Source organism: Xyrauchen texanus, chromosome 34, assembly GCF_025860055.1.
Source record: "Xyrauchen texanus isolate HMW12.3.18 chromosome 34, RBS_HiC_50CHRs, whole genome shotgun sequence".
Classification (NCBI taxonomy): domain Eukaryota; kingdom Metazoa; phylum Chordata; class Actinopteri; order Cypriniformes; family Catostomidae; genus Xyrauchen; species Xyrauchen texanus.
Window position 1 is genome coordinate 21354702 of NC_068309.1, and position 22179 is coordinate 21376880.

At 39.4% G+C, this 22179-nt stretch overlaps 1 protein-coding gene across 1 annotated transcript in view; it reads left to right on the forward strand.

The window, feature by feature from the left end:
* LOC127627917 (calcium-binding protein 8-like) overlaps window positions 1-22179 on the forward strand; it is a 75905-nt gene that overhangs the window by 18436 nt on the left and 35290 nt on the right. Inside the window, exons 2-4 of the mRNA XM_052104532.1 lie at window positions 318-439; window positions 4280-4423; window positions 11527-11639. Coding sequence (XP_051960492.1) covers window positions 318-439; window positions 4280-4423; window positions 11527-11639 — 379 coding nt within the window. The remainder of the gene's footprint in view (window positions 1-317; window positions 440-4279; window positions 4424-11526; window positions 11640-22179) is intronic.

The window sequence follows — 22179 nt, forward strand, 5'->3', positions numbered from 1 at the left end:
CGTGCTATGAATTTACAATCTGTGTGTGTGTGTGTGTGTGTGTGTGTGTCAGCCAGAGTATGCGTTTGAAACATTGTAGAATGTACTTTGATTGAATGCACTCATAATTGGACATTTATGCACACTTCACACTATAGTTTATGTATGTATATTGTACACTGGGGCATTTGGTCTGGTCCTTGTTTCTTGGTCTGGTAACTTTCTTTCAACAACAGGCATGAGATCATTACTCACTTTTGGAGGCTTCGCTGAGGCTGCAGGCACAGTGTGATTGTGTGTACATCGATTCATCTCAGTTGTTTGTTATTCCCTTGAAGGGTGAAGATGCCTTTTCACCATGTGAGAGCAGGGTTGCTCTACACAGACAACTACCTGAGGAACTCTCTCTCTGAAACCAGTGAAGAGCAGCTTGCTAACCTCTCCACAGAAGAGCTTGGTGGTGAGTGTTTTTTTCCCCCTTTTCTTTTTTTCCTGTCTGTTTTTATGAATGTGTATGTATTGTTTTTTTATTTCAATTATAATGAAGGTATTCTTAGATTTAAAGAAAGATTTATTTATTTATTTTGGAAAACAAAAGGAAAATTTTGGAAGATTCATCAGCCACAACATTAAAACCACCTGCTTAATATTGTGTAGGTCCCCCTTTTGCCACCAAAACAGCGCCAACCCACATCTTAGAATAGTATTCTAAGATGATATTCTTCTCACCCCAATTGTACAGAGCGGTTATCTGAGTTATCGTATACTTTGTCAGTTCAAACCAGTCTGGCCATTCTCTGTTGACCTCTCTCATCAACTCAGATAACCGCTCTTTACAATTGTGGTGAGAAGAATAGCATCAGTGCGGGTTGGCACTGTTTTGGCGGCACGAGGGTGACCTACACAATATTAGGCTGGTGGTTTTAATGTTGAGGCTGATCGGTGTATATAGTCATCTGATGTCATATAATAACTTTGCATGAGGAATAGAAATTTTGGTTTTCATTCACTGAAAATATTCACTTCTGCTTCAGCTCTCAAATCTCACTGTGGGTATGGGGGCGGGGTCATGTGTCTGTCTGCGGGAGAGAGAGAGAGAGTGGTAAGGCTCATCACCTGGGTTGTAATTATCTCTAACACCTGTCTCTCGTTACAGTGATGGTGGAGGGAGACTTATGGCGCTTTTCCACTTAATGTTACAGTTCGACTTGCCTCAACTCTATTCGCTTTACTTTTCTGAGCTTGCATTTCCATTGCAGTTTAGTTCCACCTCAACGTGGGTGGGATTATAGGTTGATCATCATAGTTGCGCCGCCTCTACTGCTGTGACATCATCTTAAACAAAACACAACCGCTAGCTGTTAGCTACTAGCTCATTGTGCTGCATAAAGCAGTTGTTGCATGGTGATTTTACACAAGTTTAACAGTTAAATTGGCCTGATTGTTTTAGAAGCAAGCTTCCAGTAGCTGGTCAACTAAAAGTGAAGCTTTCAAGCAGAGTATAGAGTTAACATAAGAAAATAAAACATACCACCATCCATCGTGGATCAACGCCAGTCCAGCCCTTTAAAGGTGACCAGTTCACCAGAGAAGAGGAGTGAGAGAGAGAGAGAGCCACACCCAGCTGCCTTGTTTGTGTTTTGTGTCTTTTTTTTTTTTCTTCATTAAATATTACTCTGAATGTTCAGCCGGTTCCCACCTCCTCCTTGTCCATGTGAACCGTGTTACATAGGCTCCGAAACCTGGGAAGGCACAAAAAAGTATCAAAACACACACACACGGCTGCTGCATGTGGCTCTCTCTCTCTTCTTCTCTGGTGAGCTGGTCACCTTTAAGTCTCGCTCCGCCATCACTATAACAAGAGACTGGTGTTAGAGATAATTACAACCCATGTGACGAGCCTTACCGCTCGCTCTCTCCCACAGACAGACACGCGACCACGCCCCATCCGCACACTCACATATTCACACAGACGCCTCACATTCAGTTACATCACATGTGAGAATCAATGGCATTTTGCCATTAATGACATCATGGTGTAATATATTTGAACCTGAAAAGAATGCAAATGAGATTTCAGAGCTTTGGCTAGGTGTCAGAAAGTGTTAGTATCGTGTATAAAGATGACCGTTATTCGTCACATTGCGTAAATTTGTTAAAGGGATTGTTCACCCAAAAAGGAAAATTCTTTCATCATTTACTTACCCTCATGCCATCCCAGTTGTGTATGACTTTTTTTCTTCTGTTGAAAACAAGTTAAGATTTTTTGTAAAATATCTCAGCTCTGTAGGTCCATACAATGCAAGTGAATGGTGGCAAGATATTTGAATCTCCAAAAATCACATAAAGGCAGCATAAAATTAATCCATACAACTCCAGTGGGTTAATTCATGTCGTCAGAAGCGATAAGATAGATTTGGGTGAGAAACATATAAATATTTATGTGATTTTTTTACTATAAATCTCCACATTTGACCATCCTTGACCAGTAGGTGCACGGAGAATGCAAATTGCCAAAAAACAAAAGAAGAATGTGGAAGTGAAAGTGAAAGTGGAAAAAGGACTTAATATTGATCTGTTTATCACCCACATCTATCATATCGCTTCAGACGATTTGGGTTTACCCACTGGAGTTTTATGGATTATTTTTATGCTGCCTTTACATGCTTTTTGGAGATTCAAACTTCTGGCCACCATTAATTTGCATTGTATTGACCTACAGAGCTGATAAATACTTCTAAATATTTTATTTGTGTTCTGCAAAAGAAAGAAAGTGATACACATCTGGGATGGCATGAGGGTGAGTAAATGATAAGAGCATTATATTTTGGGTTAATTTAATCAAACAAATCTCATTGTATGGCTTCAGAAGACTTGGAATATAGCACACAAGTCTTATTTTTGTTTCTTTTTTGTCCTTTTAGGAACTTGACAGCCATGGTCTTTATAAATCTGGCATTAAATGGAAATGATTTGCTTCAAAATGCTTCAAAATTACTGCTTTTGTGTTGAACAGAAAAATAAAATATTATTGGTTTGAAATGACATGAAGTCATGAAGGTAAGTAAAATTATAGAGTTTTCATTTTGTGGCGGACAGTTCCTTTAAATGAAGGAAACAATCTTTTCTTTGTTTCCTGTTTTACTGTTTTTTTGTTTGGGTCACTAGAGAGTAACCATAACAACCCCAGGATCTATTCCCTTGTGCCTTTACTATTATAAACATTACAAAATCTCTCTACACATGGTTGCTACCCCACTATAATCCTGCAACTGTAAATCTCACTTTTCTCTTCTGGAACGTCTCACCAGTCATGTGTTAAGGCACTGCCCCAGGGCACGCAAGAAGATCGATGGTCTGACTTGTTCTTTGAGGGTGTTGTGAATACAATGGTTTGAGATGTGAAACTCTGGTCAGTGAAATTACTTTTAGATGGAAATAAAGCTTCCAATACCTCCTTTACAAATTCATGTTTTGACAGACAGGAATTGAGGGCATGAGAAATATAATCATGTGAAAAATCATCGGATATATTCATATTTATACCTGAGGCCCAAACATAAATTATGTAACATTTTCCATAGAGAACGGTTGAAGCAAACTACCAAGTATGTTTATAATCAGTTCTCTTAAGATTAGGTCATGATGTGTCAGCCTGATACTTCAGTGTTAAGTATGTTTTTGATCTAATATAATTGCCTATAGATCTTTCAGATGCCAAACAGAATTTGATGGTTTTATGAGGATATAAACATGAGGATATTTTATTTTAGAGCAGTGCAAAGGCATATAAGCATTTGTTAAATGCTGGGAGTGCAAGCTTCAGCATATCAAAAAGCACACATGATATCAGCTTTTTATCCCACGCCAAGATGGGTCTTTTAAAGAGCAAAAAAAAAAAGAGAAGCTACTCCTCTGAAATGATAGAAGAAACGTGTGTTATTTTTGTTATTAGAGCGTGTGACTTGTTTTGGGGGCCCTTAACACCACCTGAAAACCAGTGTTGATACTCTTAGAAACAGTGGATAAACATTCTGTCACAGCGCAGTCACAAAGAATTCACAGCTTTGAAATAGAATGAGCCACATTTAGTATTTCTGTGTCATTTGTGTGATAGGACAGGTTTTGTAAGGTACACCTGAAAAAAACATGCATTATATAACGTAAAGTGTCTTGAGCTTGTGAATTGTAAATCTGAATCTGAATTGAGGTACAATATTTGTGTTTACTCACCGTTTAATACTTTATTAACAGTGAAATTGTTTTCTCCTTTTCTCTCTATATATCTGTGTCTCTTCAGAGATTAGAGAAGCATTCCGTGTTCTAGACAGGGATGGGAATGGTTTCATCTCTAAGCAGGAGCTTGGTATGGCCATGCGCTCTCTTGGGCACATGCCCAGTGAGGTGGAGCTGGCTATTATCATGCAGAGACTAGACATGGATGGTAAGTCGTCTCACTTTCTCTCTCTGCACTCGCTCCTTCAATTTCTATCTCTTTCTCCAGTTTATTTCTGAGCTAGCATCTAAGACACATTTTCATTGCCATAGTTTGATGAGGGGGTGCTGAAGGTGGGGGTTGTGTGATGTCATCAGCCAGATACACAAAATAAGATATGTCCAAACAAAAAACTTTAAATATAACAGTTAATGGGAGAACTTCAATCTTATTCAATCAGTCAACGTCAGTTTGGATAAGTCACACTGAAGGGAACGCTGGCGCGTTTTGGCTGCCGCTCCTAAACTGTTTCACTATTGTTTGTTTTTATGTTGATGCGGTTTTTCTACCTGCTATTTTTAGTTCTCAACTTGTTGCTATGTCGCGGGACTATTTTACATTTGCTGGATTATTGTTTATATCTGTCTGCGTTTTCTGGAGGACCCTGGATCCCTATCCGAGGAGTTTACCCTGTGGCCTTACTTTGAACTTTCGCTGCCTTGAGACTGTTGCGATCCTGGATCCAAGAAGTATGGCTTTAAGGTACACTGCACACCAGTTGCTGAACTTAAAACAAAACTACTACTTACAAAAAGATGTTTATGCACTCTGTCGAAACGCCGGTCTGCTGAGACGAAGACGGTACATTCATCGGAGTTTTGGCCGTAGATATGACCTCTTTCCTTTTAGCAACATCTGCGTGCCAATGTGTTGGCGTCATGCTAAAAGCGTGTCTCGTACTGGTGCAGTCCTGAGTAATCTATCCTCGTTTGTTCGGTCGGAGTTGCACTCTGTGATGTACCAAAGCCCCGTGAATGTTGGGTTGTTTAATGCACGCTCAGTAAACAATAAAGCCCTGCTTTTATCAGACATTATCGCAGAGCGAAAACTGGACCTATTGTTTTTAACTGAAACATGGCATAAACAAAATGACGGTCTCCTCTTCAACCAGATCACTCCTGAGGGGTATGGACTGTTTGATTTACCGCGATCTACTGGTGGAATTATTGTGGTTCATAATCTGCAATCTAACATCAGCGCCGTGAGTGTACCACAGTTCTCATCTTTTGAATGCCTTGTTTTAAATATTTCTGCTCCAAAGGCAATTACCATCGCTACTGTCTATCGACCACCAAAGGCAAATGAAGCTTTTATGACTGACTTTGCTGACTTGTTGTCAATGTTGTGTTACAAATTTGAGAGAATCCTCATTCTAGGGGATTTCAACATACACATTGATGAAAATGACTGTCGCGATGGCAAAAGACTTCCTATTTCTATTAGACTGTTTTAATCTTAAACAGTTTATCAGTGGTCCTACACATAACAAAGGTCATACATTAGACCTTGTGATTGCAAACCAAGCAATTATATCACATCAGTGCACAGTTGATATTGGTCTTTCTGATCATCTGGCAATCTTTTTAATATGGAACTGCCTTTTCCTTCTACGTCTTCTTCACATTCTGTTCATTTTCAGTAAATGGAAATCAATTAATCCGTCAGATTTTGCAGACTCTGTTGTTTCCTGTCTTAGTGGTCCACAGTCATCTCATCTGGAAGATAAGATTTTACATTTGAATGCTGTTCTTGCCTCTAATTTTGATTCTTTTGCTCCCTTGAGGTCACGCAGAGTCTCTTTTTCTCGTTATGCCCCATGGTATAATGATGACCTGCGCTTTAAGAAAAAAGCTTGCCGTAAAATGGAGCGTAAGTGGCGTAACTCGGGCCTGAATTTATTTTACCAGGCTTGGAAAGATCACTTGGCGGAATATAGATCTGAAATTGAGTCTGCTAGGTCTGTTTATTTTTCCCAGATAATTGATGATAATCTAAGTAATCCAAGACATCTATTTCATACTATAAATAGGCTTCTTACAGCCAATGTTGGCATCTCTCTGCCTGTTTCAAATCAGGTGTGTAATGATTTTCTCAATTTTATTAGCTCTAAAATTGAAAATGTTTACAAAATGATTCATGCTATACCGGTTTCCTCTTCTATACTATGCTTGCCTTCTTTCTTTGGCACATCCTTTACTATCTTTTCTGAAGTTGACTCTGAGCTGCTTACTAGGGTGGTAACAGGTATGAAAGTTACCAATTGCATACTTGATCCCCTCCCTACAAGCCTGTTTAAATCCTGTTTTGATTCATTGTGTCCAGTTGTTCTTGGCATTGTCAATGAATCTTTGTGTTCTGGTGTTGTCCCTGCAGCATTGAAAACTGCTGCTGTAGCGCTCTGTTCAAGAAGCGTGATGCAGAGTTGGATAACATAAATAACTATCAGCCCTATATCAAATCTTCCTTTTCTGGCAAAAATTTTGGAACGTGTTGTGGCTTTGCAGCTACATAGTCATCTCTCAGTAAATAATCTTTTTGAGCCCCTTCAGTCTGGTTTTCGAAAATTTCATAGTACTGAGACAGCCTTGGTTAAGGTCACCAATGACCTGTTGATAGCCTCAGATTCTGGTTCTCTTTCCATTCTTATCCTTCTCGATCTTAGTGCCGCTTTTGATACTGTTAATCACAATCTTCTACTAAACCGTCTGGAAAATGTCTTTGGTGTTTCTGAGACTGTATTAACCTGGTTTAGATCTTATCTCTCGCATCGTAAACAGTTTGTTTGTATGAATGGTTTTCGGTCTGAGATTGGTTCTGTCCGTACGGGTGTTCCCCAAGGTTCAATTCTTGGTCCCTTACTTTTTAGCATTTACATCTTTCCACTCGGACTGCTACTAAGATCACTTGGACTTAATTATCACTGTTATGCAGATGACACTCAGATTTATATTCACTCTAAGCCTGGTCAAAATCTGGATGTTCTTTTTTAACACACTGTATTTCTGAGATAAAAACATGGATGTCTCAAAATTTTTTGTGTCTAAATAATGATAAGACTGAGTTCTTGCTTATTGGCACTCCTCATCAGCTTCGTAAGGCTGGTTCACTAATTCTGAACATAGATGGGACTGACTTGGAGGCACAGACTAAGTTAAAAAACTTGGGAGTTATATTTGATTCTAGTCTGTCCTTCGACTCTCATGTGCGGTACATTGTTAAGAACTCTTATTTTCATCTCAGAAATATTGCCAGACTTCGCTCTATGTTATCCCTCTCTGTGACTGAAAGGCTTATCAATACTTTAGTTTTTCTCGCATTGACTATTGCAATGCACTTCTTGCTGGAGTTCCAAAACCACACTGAACAAATTACAATGTGTTCAAAATTCTGCTGCTAGGATCTTGACTGGAATCAGAAGAAATGAGCATATTACACCTATTTTAAAGTCTTTGCACTGGCTCCGGTCAAGTTCGAGTCGATTTTAAAATACTTATGCTCACATATAAGGCACTGCATGGTCTGGCACCGCAGTATTTGTCTGCGCTTTTAACTTTATACACACCCAAGCGTCATTTACGCTCTTCACAAGCTGGTCTATTGGCAGTCCCACAGACTCGGTTGCGTACTGTAGGGGATAGGGCTTTCTCATCCTATGCTCCTAGACTTTGGAATGCACTCCCTTCAAATATTAGAGATGCACAGTCTTTAAGTAATTTCAAATCTTTATTGAAAACGCATTTTTTAGGCTAGCTTTTATTTGACTTTTATTTTATTGTATTTTATCTTGTTTTTTTTTTTGGTTTTTTTTTTTTTTCTGTGATGTATTTTTGTTTTGCTTGTTTTATTAGGTAAAGCGCCTTGAGAAGCTGCTTTAAAGGCGCTATATAAGAATAAAGTTATTATTATTATTATTATTATTAATATAGTTAAGCATAAAACATATATAGGTCAGGAGATTCAGTTAACATTCACATAAACCAACAGAATGGGGAAAAAAAATTATCTTATTGATTTAGAACGTGCATGATTATTGGTGCTAGATGGGCTGGTTTGAGTATTTCCTGGGATTTCCTGCACATCTGTCTCCAGAGTTTACTCAGAATGGTGCCAAAAAAAAAAAAGGTAGTGTGAGCGGACGAGCAAGGAGGTTGGTTTCGGGCAGTAAAAGGTGCCCTCCATGACTTCCTCAGCTCTTCATGCACTTCTGGAAAGCTGTGAGCACCGCCCTGCCTCGAGGAAACAATCATCTAGCCATGAGGGCTGAGGGGAGGATGGAGGGTTCCAGTCCAGCCCCATGCTCACGGCGGCCCGGGCAAGCATATCAGCCATCTGCGCGTCAGCCTTAGACTGGGCAGGCAGACCCGAAGTTGGCAGCCTAGTCTAGTCCTCCGCGTCAGATGCCGTGACACTCTCCGATCCAGTGGCGATGTCATCATCCAGCTCGAGGGGTCTGAAGGAGATATCAGACTGGCCGTGGGGTGAGCCAATCTTACATTAGGCCCGGACAGAAGCAAACGAGCCTGCCGGGGGCCGGATTGTTCGTGGGGATTTACCCATCGAAACCGCACCAGCTGAACACCCCAAATCGTCTCCATCGCCAGCCGCGTCGGCCTCAATCCCGTGGGAAGAAGGCGTGATGCGGGGGGGCGGCAGGAGTGGCGTTTCCTTTCAGAAAGGAAAGCCGTGTCCACAACATTGCCATGGTCAAGTTCTTGCAGTGAGAACAAGAACCATCCACAAATGCTGCCTCTGTGTGATCATGGCCCAGACACACAAGGCATCGTCTATGACCGTCAGATGCAAAGAGATATCTGCCCTATCCAGGAACTACACAAAGGCGGAAAGGCATCTTTAAAAAGCAGTGTCTTTAAAAAGACTTTCAATGCCAATTTGTATTGCTTTTTTAGAGAAAATACTCTTTTAGAGGTTATTGCTCTTTTAGAAGCACTATCGAAGCGCCCAGGGGCGTAGACAGAGAAAAGAAAAGTTGCTGGTAACGCGGCGTAAGATCCAACAGCAAAGCTCTGCAGAGGTGAGTGGAACAGTAGTGAAACGTCAGCTTGCTGCACATACAATCGCAAGGCTCAGAAAAAAAAATCTGAATGAACAGCTGTATTGCACCCTCTTTATACCCGTATATCCAGGGGAGGGGCATGCAAATTCAGTTTTTTATTGGCCTTTTATCAAGTTCAGAGGCAACCAAGGCTCTCAAGAGAGACCCCTAGTGTCACTACAATTGACAAAATGTTGAGTAAGTGACAGAAGGGTAACACCTTTTTGATGAGAGGTGTCAATGGAGAATGGCCAGACTGAGGATGGTGCGGGAGAGAGAGATCATTTACGGACATGTCCGTCATGTGTGTGTGTTTGTCTTTTGTTTAAGTTGATCATTAAAATATTATTTATGCTGTCAAGCCGGTTCTCGCCTCCTCCTTTCCATTGAACTGTGTTATAGTGAGTTTCTAAATTACTTTTACCTTTGGTCAGCTCCACCCTTGAATATTTTGTTACTCACTTGGTTTTCGGTTATTTCTCCAGTTATTTATTCAATATATAAAGAGCTACAGTGTCTGAGAATTTTGGCTTACTGAGATGAAATTAATAGTTTTTGTCTGGTCATGTGATTTAAACATGGTGGATCCAATGAGTCAGCTCAACTCCATGTCTAATACAACAGCTTTTATAAGGCTTCTGTTATAATTCTCAAGTGATATAACTTCTCATGTGATTTTCAATATATTTTTCAAAAGTACAATTTATTTTCTCACTGGGTGCACTTTTAAAGGTTTTGTCTTTGTGTCATCTTGGACTTGCACTGATGCCTAGTGGCTTTGATTCAGCATCATTTAAAAACAATAGTTTTCAGTTTCTGATGCCATTGTAGAAATTTAGTGTTCACAGTCAGCCATGATTACTTTAATCCATTAGTGAAAGTGTCTGTGACAAGGAGGAGGGCGGGGCCGGGTCGTGACTATGCACGCCTGACCCCCAATCGGGCTAATCAGCTGAGAAGAGGGATAAGTGCCATGAGATGCGGCAGTTTGAGAGAGAGAGAGAGAAAGCTACTAGCAGCTGCCCTGTATGTGTTTATGTTTGTGTGTTTTTGGGTTTGAGTTTATTAAAACATTACTTTGATGCTTCGTATGGTATCCACCTCCTCCTTTCCATCGAACCCTGTTACAGTGTCAAATAACAGGATGGTTACTGAGATTAAACAAGTATTATTCGGCTGGTCATGTGATTCTAACATGGCAGCCTCCATGTACAGACATACATGTACCTCTCCATGTAGAATAAAACAGCTTTTATAAGGTTACTGATATGACTGGAGTATTCATTTTAATGTGAGTGGTCATGATGTCCTAAATATATTGCAAAATTACAATTAATGTCTTTAGGATTTAAACTTTTTTAATAAAGAAAACATTACTGAGTGCACTTTTAAGATCAGAAGCACATTCAGAATAAAGTTATATGCTGTAGTAAAATAAAATGTCAAAAATAAATCAAAAATATATTTTCCCCAAAGACTTCCTCATAGAATACAGATAGGAATGCTCAACTTTATTATACTTCAGTAATGATTATTCAGGATTCAGTGGAGTGGAGAGTTGCACTGGGATTTGAGGCAAAGTGAGAACATTAGAGTGATAACCGCTTATCAAATTCCACTGTTACACTCAACTGGTGTTTGAAACAAAGCTTTGTTGCCAATAATTGCTTCATTAAATTCAACTGCAAAAGAAACCAAAGGCAGCCAAATTGTGTAAGTAAAAATCATGAAAGTTGTTGCCCTAAATGTGTATATCGAGTGAATTTGAATGTATCACATTTGTAACCTATTACTAAGTTCAAAGACCCTGAAAGGTTTCATTAATCCGTTCCGCACCAGTAAAAATTGCACAATGAAGCAATCAGCATAACATTAAAGATCCTATTAAACTTGTTTCTAAAAGAGATTATATAGATTTACTCTACTGATCCCTGAAATGTTGTTTTCCCAAATATTCAATTCAATTCTATTCTATTATATTATAATAATGTGCTCGAGTTCTAGACAAATGCACTGAATCTTCTACAGTTTATTTTGCTGTTACATTAAAAAAATATTACATTGTTTTTTCAACTTATCACATTGTGTGCTTCAGCCAATACTACAGCAGTCTAGAAATGTTTTTAGCTTTGAAAAATAATGTTTCAAAATGATTTTTCAACTTTACCTTTTTCAGTGTTGAGGCTACTCTCATCCAAATGTTCTCTTTCTTATGCAGGTGATGGACAGGTGGACTTTGATGAATTTATGACAATATTAGGCCCCAAACTCCTTTCTTCTGAAACCAGAGAGGGCTTCCTAGGCAGCACTATAGACAGCATATTCTGGCAGGTATGAAAAAAAAAATTCCTTTCCCTTTCCATCTATATCCCTGCTCTTTTCTTTTCCACCCCCTTACATATTAGGTGTGTATTTATATTCTGGTCATAGGTATGAGATTGTGAGTCACGCTTTTCCCTCCCCACCTGCTTTCTATCTCCCATGACGATGGGAGAATGTGATTCTTCCCAGACTGTGAACATCAAAGTGAGTGGGCAGATCTGCCCATTTCAAAGTGAATAAGTAGTTAATATAGTGAGGAAATCCCAGTTTCAGTGGCAAGAGATTTCAGTGAGTTTTGTAGCATCAGGAAGACATATTAATTGAAAGTTTCAGCACTTAAAAAGAAAATATAGCTCTTTGAATTAGTCATCATAAACATTTGGTCAAGGATTAGGCATCTCTCTCTCTCTCTCACTCTCTCTCTCTCTCCAAATATTAGCTTACTTACTGACTTTGAAGAAGCAATATCTGAGTTTACATGTTTATGTATAGTCACGTTTTCCTCCTTCATGGAGGAAACAGAACAATGTGTGTGTGTTTTTGTGTAGGAGTGAGTAACAGGAAGGTCGCAGACAATGGTTGTCTCGAAAGGTGATTTAAATGCTCATCTGAATACAAATTTAGTGGAACATAGTGACTCATAACTGCAAAAGTTATCCATGTAACATCATCATACCAGCATACCAATCACCCCTGCTGTCTCTGATTTTATTATGAGACCAATACAAATTTAACAATGGCACAATGACACAACCTGAGCAATAATGTGTTTTGACTTTGGAAATGGTGTTAGAATCCCACAAGTTCCAAATAAAGAAATCTGCGAATCTGAGACACCAATGGCAAATGAAGAACAGTAATTATTTTTAAAGGGATATGTGACGAGGACGGGGATGTGGCCAGGCATGCGTCATTTACTCATTTACATCATTTACTCACCCTCATGCTATCCCAAGTTTGTATGACTTTCTTTCTTCATCAGAACCATGTTGGACCATGTTGGAAATAAGTGTTTACACTTTAACATGTTATCCTTTGGATTATGTTGTCTGTCAAATCCAAAATAAATCAAATCAAATAAAAAAAGAACACATTTGAAGATATCTCAGCTCATAAGGTCCTTAAAATGCAAGTGGATGGTGATTCAAACTTTGATGCTCCAAAAAGAACAAACAGTCAGCATAAAATTCCATTGGTTAATGTCTTCTAAAGCAAAATGATCACTTTTGCTGTTACTATACTTTTTAACTATAAACCACTGCTTCCGGTCAACAGCCCTATGCGCATTCACAAGAGGGCTGAGTTCACATGAACTCTTCGCATGTTTTGGATCTAATCGCAAGTTTTTATCTCAGTTGAGAAATCCAGGATGAGCACACAAAGACCCCATTGTGAGTAAACAAACAGACCAAACAACGAAGCATCTGTACAGCGTTCCTCCTAAACAGTTGTAAACAGTGCCGCTCTTCCAGGTGTGTCGCATGTGTGTCTGTTCTCGCGTGAACATGTCAATGCAATTACGTCACACACGCGTACTGCTACTGACCGGAAGCGATGATTTATACTTAAAAAGTACTTAAATATTGTTCTTTTTCGCAGCAAAACCGATCGTTTCTTAGTAACTAGAAATGGGTTTACCATAAAAAGGCTTACATTAGGATTTCTTACTTGACTGATGTCAAGCGACCCTTTGGTACACCACTTCTTTGGTTATAAACCTTAAGACTTGCGTGAATGCACTCAATACACTGGCAGACCAAAGCAACTAGAATTACATTTGAGGCTTACATTTTATCAGTATGTGTGTTCTATGTGTTGCTAGGGTGATGCTCTGCCAGCAGAGCTACGGGAACACCTGCATAGTATGTTCAAAAATTATCTGTGTGATGTTCCTGTCAAATACATTACAAGCTTTGCATCATAAAACTATCTATAAAATAATAAGGACCGATTCTTGGACATTGGGCATGGTAGTGATCGTCTTGATGTAAAGTGTCACAAATATTTTAGTCAGTGCATTTTAAATGGACATCCCATCAAAAGGTATTGATATATAAATCTGTGCTGCAGATGTGAATTCATAAATCAATCACAGGGCTTTAGGTGAGATCTAGTGTGTCTGTTTGTGTGTGTCTGTGTTTTTTCCAGTGTGCACATTGGGGTGTCATCTCTGTTTGTATTTGCATGCTTACTGGGATATTTTTCATCCCAAGAACCTTGAATCCCTTGTGAAACATGAAAGTCTGTGCACTTATAAGTGGATATATTTTAAAATATTAAGAAAAACAAGATTGTCAATAGGTACATCAGAGTGGAGCCAAGAGCTACAGGCTACCATGGATTTTTGTGGAACACACAGGCATAAACAAGCTTGTTTTCCCAACCCTCAGCACAAACCTTGGGACTGTGTGTGTATTGTTGCTGCCAGCAGCCCCATTTTCATCTATTAGTGGAAATGATGATCATTGGAAAATAATGTGTCAAGTTAAAAGTTGTTCAGCTTTTAAAGGAATATTCCATGTTTAATACAAGGTAAGTTTAATTTGTGGGATAATGTTGATTCCCATGAAAAGTATTTTTAATTGTCCGTCATTTATTTAAAAAAATCTAATAAAATGTTGGATACAGTAAGGCACTTACAATGGAAGGGAATAGGCACATGTATAATATTTACATATTGTGGCTATACTTTTGAAACAGTGTGTATTTTAATGTTTATGGACTGCCCCCATTCACTTCCTTAGGTAAGTGCTTTACGCCATTTTTTATTTATTTTTTAATAAATGAGGGACGATTCTAAATTATCTTTGGTTATCAAAATCATGCCATAAATTCTGTAGATTGAGCTTAAATTGTATTGAATCTGGAAAATTTATTTAAAGAAAATCATCTCAAAACATTTTTATTTACATATTATTTGCTGTCTAAATGAGACTTTAAATAACTGAATGCATTGTTATTTCATTTATTTGTTTAAAATGTGCCTCAGCCAGTTTTATTTTTGCCCTCTGTTTAGTATTCAAGCAGGCACAGAGCACAGGACAAAAGGACTATTTTAAGACAGAAAAGATGGAAGACAGTTGGAGTAAGTGAGCGGAGAGGTTGCGAAAAAGAAACTATGGTTAATATGAAAGCATGCTGCAAGCCAAAAAATTGCAAAAAGGACAGGAGCAATATAGGCAGTATTCCCAACTGTTAACAAATGTTAGGGAGTATGTCTCTTTTTCAACACTATGCAGCAGACAACTCCATTATGCTGTGAATCAGCCAGCCATGTCCAGCCCAAATTAATGACACCAGCATCTCTCTCTGCCACCATCTGCTTGTATAGCCAGTGTCTATACAATAGTATAGAGCTATAGCTGTCTGATAGTAAACTAAAACTTCTGTGGAGGCATTTAAAGCAGTATGACAAACTCAGTGTAATGAACTCAGACCGGAGGTTAGGTTAGAATCCATTTTGCAGAAGAGTTTAATGAACACATCCAAATCAGCAATCACAAATGTAGTCGGTAATACAGGCAGAGGTTGGCAACAGGTAATCAGTCCAATAAGGCAAACAATACAAAAGGCGTACTCCAAGAACGTAACGTGAAGAACGTGAGTGTGCATGGCTTATATACAAACAAACAGGAAGTGACATGTTCAGTATTCAGGTGAGGGCTCCTTCTGGTGGATGGGAGACTGCTCAGATGTTACACTCAGCAGCACTGGATAAACAAATATTTACTTTACAGAACAGTTTGAGATGACAGGAGCGAAGTAGTTACCACTATTGGCCCACACTGCATTAACAATACTTGACAATGACTAAATGACAGACCAGTACCTCCACATTAGCTCAAACCACCAATTTAAAATAAATGTTACAAATATACTGTGTAGTATTATACATGCAGAAGAATTGAAACAACATGATTTGAATCTAGGATTTACCCAACCTTTGCAAACCTGGAATTCTTCACTGTCATAAATCAAACGGCCCATGCCTCAACATTGCTCAAAAAGGCCCCTCAGCACGACCTCCTGAACTTCCACACAGAGTTAAAGCAGACTTCTCTTTGAAAGGTTTCCAAAAGACCATCAGATTGGCATGACTCGAATACTAACACATTTAATCTTAATCAAGGAACATTCTACACAAAGTCACAGTACTTAACCGATTTAACCTTCTAAAATGTACAGAATGCATTTAAATCCACGATTTATACAAGACCTAGGCTTGCTAGGTAATTCTGACAATTGCTTTGAACTGTGGTAACATGGATAACTGACAAATTAATGATTATAGCCTGATGTACCTCTTTAAAATGTGTGTAATATTCTATCCATGTTGTATAACCAACGAATTAACCAGTATGATTTGTAACCAGGGATTTTCATGTTTTATTACCTACACGTACAAATATAAATTAAAGAATGTCAAATTTGGTATGCAAACGCTCGCTTAGTTACATGGAGGAAGCTGATGACAACGAATATCATGTCTCTTGTACCATTCACAAGATATAAAAGTTCATGATTAAATATGCACTATTTTTGAGTGGGGGATTTGTAATAATCTGAAACAAAGGACCATAAATCAACTGTCAGAAAACAGCCCAGTTGACCAGGTGACTCTGAAAAGTCACTTCTGATTGGCGCAGGACACCTTTGGGGATGCGGCCAATTTCATTAAAACATTTTCAAAATAGTAAGAACACTCTCTCTACGCTCTCTTCTCCTCTGTCCTCATGCGCTTCATCTTCTGCTCGTCTGACTGCTCAGACTTCGCTCTGACTCTTCCCTCGTGGTCTTCTCTGGATCTCGTCGGAACCCGATCCATGCCATGTAAGGTCTAAGGAAGCTCGGGACTCGAAGTCCCGAGAAAGCTTGTCACTCTCTATGGTTCACACACCCATGAGAAGGCCTCGCTTCAAAGCCAACCTCATCATTCATACAGACAATAATTATACGGTCTTACAGAGGTCCAAAACATCAACGGAACAAACTTTCAAACAAGAGCCAAGAACCAAGCAACACAAAGAATGCAAAGAAACACCACTACACATAAGTATATCTCCAATATTGTGCTCAAAGTGCTGGTGTATTTGCTAAATACTTTGGGTAATCCGATAGCAAATCGATGTAGACTCAAAGAAGGGTAAATAGTTCTTAAGGCATTGTAAACCGACTCCATAAAATTCATTTTCACTGTATTGATCATTTATCTCACATTCTGTCACTCTTTTCACCATCCTGTCTCATGTATATATGTGTTAGATTAGATTTATGTTTAGAATAGTAATAAAGTTTGTCTGTATTCAAAGATGAATGACTGTGGTATATTTTTATAAATATTCTCATCCCTGTTTCTAAAAGATTTAGCTTCAAAGCTGTACTTAAAAACATGTGATATTATTTTCAATAAGCCATGAGAATAATACCATTCCAATAAGTGAATTAATCACAATTCACTTATTAAAGCTTATTCCTTACTGTAGAAATTGTGAGCGGGTACAACGAGACATTGTATTATGATTTTAATGGTGGAGAATTTATTCAGTCAAATAATCTAGTTATTTGTTATTTATCTAACTTATAATGGTTGTCGAACGCGACTAATTCCATTATACATTTCATTACCTAATAATGTACAATAAGGACAGTTTAATTTAGTTCATAGCACACATATTTTGAGACCCTAAATTCCCTTCTAAAATTAGTATTCCAAATACCCTTAAATATATTGGTGTTAGAAGACGGGCACGTTAACGTTTCCTGTCTAAATTCATCAACCCCTAAATATCTTACAACTGTATATACAATTGTCAAGTTACCGATACATTTAATGAAAATATTGATCATTCTTAAAGCTTTTGTTAAGCATAAGTAAATGTTAATGTAATTCTTATTGTTAAATCAAATGTTAAATCATTTGTAAAAGTTTTTTAAATAGTAAAAAAAGGGTTTTAAAAACATTTCTCTTGAACGCAAGAAAGTGTCCTGTGTGAACAACCCCTTTTTTGTGCTGCCTGCGCTTGGTAATTGTGGCATTGTTAGTCACTAGTATGCATTCCTACTGCTGCCCTAGCATTATTGGTGGGCTGCACAACTGGGCAAAGCTTTCAAAATTCAGGTCACAAATGAAATGTATTGCCGATAAAAATAAGATACCTGCACTTCTATAATTTACTCTACAGAGTACCAGCAGTTTTTCTTGCGTACCACCACTTCTCAGAGTCTCCCGGTGTAATGTCTTTTTTTAAAGCAAGTCAGTGTTCCCCTTCTGTCAATCACTCGACATTGTGTCGATGTAGTGACAGTAGGGGTCTCTCTTGAGAGCCTCGGTTACCTCTTATCTTTGAGAAAAGGCCAATGAGAATTGGCAAACAGAATTTGCATGCCCCTCCCCAGGACATACGGGTATAAAAGGAGGGAGGTGTTCCACTCACCTCTATCAAGAGCGTATGCTGTTGGAGATACAGTGAAAATCAGCGGCTTTTCTTTTCTCTTCTCATTTAATTATTTTTAAACACTATTAAAAAATCGTATTTTATCTAAATTACACAATGATGATTAATCGACTTTATAGACATTACAGTTTTATCGTCTGTTAATGCTGATATTCTGTAAAGCTGCTTTGAAACGATGTGTGTTGTGAAAGGCACTATACAAATAAAATTGACTTGACTTGACATGACTTCTCTGCACCCCAGTGCAGACTACGTCCCTGGGCTTTTCGACAGCCACCTAAAAGAGTTTAATTCTCTAAAAAAGTTTACTTTATCTAAAAGAGCAAGCACTTGGTCTTTAAATACGTCTTTTTAAAGTCTGGTCTTTTTCAAGATGCCTTTCCGTCCTTGTGTTATTCCAGGAGCGGTCGTGACCTCTCTGCTTGAGACGGCCACAGACGCTGCCTCACGTGTCTGGGCAAAGAACACACTGAGGCAGTGTTTGTGGATGGTTCATGTTCTCATTATGAGAACATGACCATGGCAATGTTGCGGTCACGGCTTTCCTTCTTCCGGGGGAAAGCCACTCAAGCCGCCCCTGCATTGCGCCTTCTACCCACGGGTATACTGCTGGCACAGCTGGAGCTGGGGGTGATTTCGGGAGTTCAACGGGCGCGGTTTTGCTGGGAAAATCCCTGCGGACCACCCATTCCCCAGCACGCTCGTCTGCCTCCGTCCGGGTCCGAGATGAGACCGGCTCGCCTTACGATGTCTGTTTCAGACCCCTCGAGCTGGATGTGAGTTTCGCCGCTGCATCGGAGAGCATCATGGCCTGTGCCCACAAAACGCCACCACCTGGCGGGTTCGACCATCACTGTAGGTTGACAAGGCGTCTGGCGCGGCCTGCTCATTACTGCTAGTTACTTCACTTCCCTCCCTCAGGGATGTGGGGAACTATATCATGTCTCTTGGGGCATTTGGGGAAGGTTACGTGCAGCCTGATTCACCAGCTATTTTCGCACGTAACAGCTTGCTTGCACCTGCATCAGCAGTCCATGTAACACGTTCAGTGTTGTAGTGTTTTTGAATATGGACCCCTAGTGTCACTAAATTGACACAAGGTCAAGTAAGTGACAGAAGGGGAACGTCTCGGTTACTGTCGTAACCTCCGTTCCCTGATGGAGGGAACGAGACGTTGTGTCCCTCTTTCCACAACACTGTACTAAGCCGCTGAAATGTCCGGGACCTTACTCTCTGCTCCTCAGCTCAAAACCTGAACAAGTCTGAACATATGCATGCCTCCCTCCTTACATACCCGTATGTATGGGGGAGGGGCATGAAAATTCTGTTTATTTTATCATTGGCCTTTTCTCAAAGATGGGAGGTAAACAAGGCTCTCAAGAGAGACCCCTAGTGTCACTACATCGACTCAACGTCTCACTATCTCCATCAGGGAACGGAGGTTACGACAGTAACCAAGACGATTTGATGCTGCCCTCCAATTACTTTTATCTAACCTTCCAAATGATTTTGATAAAAATCACAGTTAACATCCGAACACTTTCTGAGAAAAAAAAGCGGTGAGTTTTACTTTACACGTGCAACAGGTGATCATCAATCTATCCGTGGAAGTGATGGGAATTCTGATTCTTTTCCGCAAAAATTATTCTTTCGGTTCAGAAATACGATTCACCAGTTAATTTATGTCATCACGTTATGTCATCACTGTACATAATGCTAATACGCCGGTGTTATAGATTACAAGCTCAAACACATTCAATAAAGCTTTATGTAGGTGCATTTTGCTGATTATTAAATTTTATTTAATTAAGTTATAATAATAAGGATGTTTATTGTCATCAGTGTTTCATTCAGTGATCTTACAATACATCCTAAATTAAAGTTTTGCACCTAAATCACCCACTACTGACACTGATATACAAATGCGGATCTTCTACGCGTCTAAAGCATATAAAGTGATTAGCTACTCTTAAACAACGCACCATTTTTTTTACAGAAACCATGATCCAAAAAGAGTCATGTGGTGCCATGCAAGTGTCAGTCATGTAAACGGCAAGCTCTGCACACTTTGCTAGTTTTTAATAATTTTTATGTCATAAACCAGTGAGATTTGATACACCCTGCTACATAACTGTTTTATGAAGTCAACAATGCAAAGAATTCAAAATCCTTGGGCTCTGGAGACATTAAAAGACACTTACCTGCTCAAGCTGATACCCCTGACAGGGCCACAGATCAGGGACTCGGTTTGGACAGTGCATCTGGAGAATTTCAACGGCAACTGTCCAGCATGTCTGTGATCTTATGTTACATGAGGCAAGGAGCAAGGAAGGATTTCTTGGAAGAACCACAGCCTTTTCTTTTTCCCAGACTTTGCGAATTTGAAAAGAGAGAAACATGATCAATGAAAGATTGCTTTTGCACTAATGTTTCCAGCCAAGCTGAGAATAGATACTAAGGATGGCCGCAAAGTATTTACATGTCCCCAGCATTGTCTTTCATAGAGACGATGGGGTGATTTTCATGTTGCCCCCAAGTGAGCTCATCTCGCTGTACATACACTTGACTGTCTGAGGAAGCAGGGCGCCTGTTTTTTTGTGTTGGTTCCACCTAGCGGCTGGAGTTTGTTTCGTGGAATAAAACTCCTTCAAGAAACTTTTGCATTGACGGAGGATCACTTTTGCACTGATGTTCCTGGCCAAATTGAGAATGGATACTAAGGATGGCCGCAGGTTATTTTCATACCCATAGCAAGTGATGTCTTTCATAAAATTGATGGACTGAGGATGTCATGGTGTGTTTCTCACATTGCCTTCAAGTGAGCTTGTCCCGCTGAACATACACTTGCTCGTCCGAGAAAGCTGGGCACCTGTTTTGTTTCTTTTTGTGCTGGTTACACCTAGTGGCTGGAGTTTGTTTTGTGGAATAACACTCCTTCGGGACACTTGTGGATGAATCTGCTAAATTTTTGTGTTTATGCATCCTATTGGCTGTAGTTTGTTTTGTGGAGTATTTTTTGCAGGCCATTGGAAGGATTATGTTAGGATTAGGATTATGTTTGTTAGGTTCAGGGAGAAGTTTGGGGTTTGATTGTTGCACTAATGGGGAATGTGGTCTTTCTAATCTTGTTTTTGACAAACAATCTATTTTTCCTAATATGTCAAAATGTCAAAAGTTAATATGAGTGGACTGTCTTTATCCACGTGGAATGTGAATGGGTTGGGACACCCCATAAAAAGAAGGAAGCTTATTTATTTTCTTAAGCGTAAGAAATATGACAATGTGTTTCTTCAAGAAATGGAAGTGGAGCGTAGTTCTAGCGGGAAGACCAGCAGGTGTACATATCACGTTGCTGTTTCGGTGCGCTAACACGGCAACTTCCACCTCCCCACCACCACCAGTTGAGCCCGGTCCCGCAGGGGGGTAGGCTCCTCACCCCTGCCTCCTATCTCTGGCAGGACATGACTGTTCCGGGTACAACTCCCTCGGACTGCCGGACGGGGCCTACGCCAAAGAGAGAGACATCACCTCCCGTTTTACATCTATCAGATAAACGGCATCTCAAACTTCACTCAAGCTTGCGTGTCTTCCCGATAGAAATGCATTTTTCCCTGCAAGAAGCTGAAAAATTTGGGAAGATATGGGGTGGACATGTTTTCTTTAGTACTGGCTCAAGTAAGGGCAGGGAAGTCATAACATTGATAAGTAAACATCTACAATTCAAATGTCTCAAACAGAGTAAAGATAAATAAGGAAGAGCCATTATTGTTTTAGCTGAAATTCAGGGGCAAAGGTTGATTTTGGCTAATATGTATGCACCTAACGCTGATGATCAGGGAATTGTATAGATCTTGAAGGGATGTTGCAAGCTGCTGGCTCCCCTCATGATATAATATTGGGAGGAGACTTGAATCTATTGATGGACTCAGTCCTTGATCATAGTGAAGCAAATGTGTGTAAGCCCCATAGAGCAACACTGATGCTTCTCAGGATGTGTAAAAATCTTGGTCTTTCAGATATTTGGAGACTTCTGAACCCATCTGGTAGGAACTTTACATTTTTTTCATCAGTCCTTAATATTTATTCTAGAATAG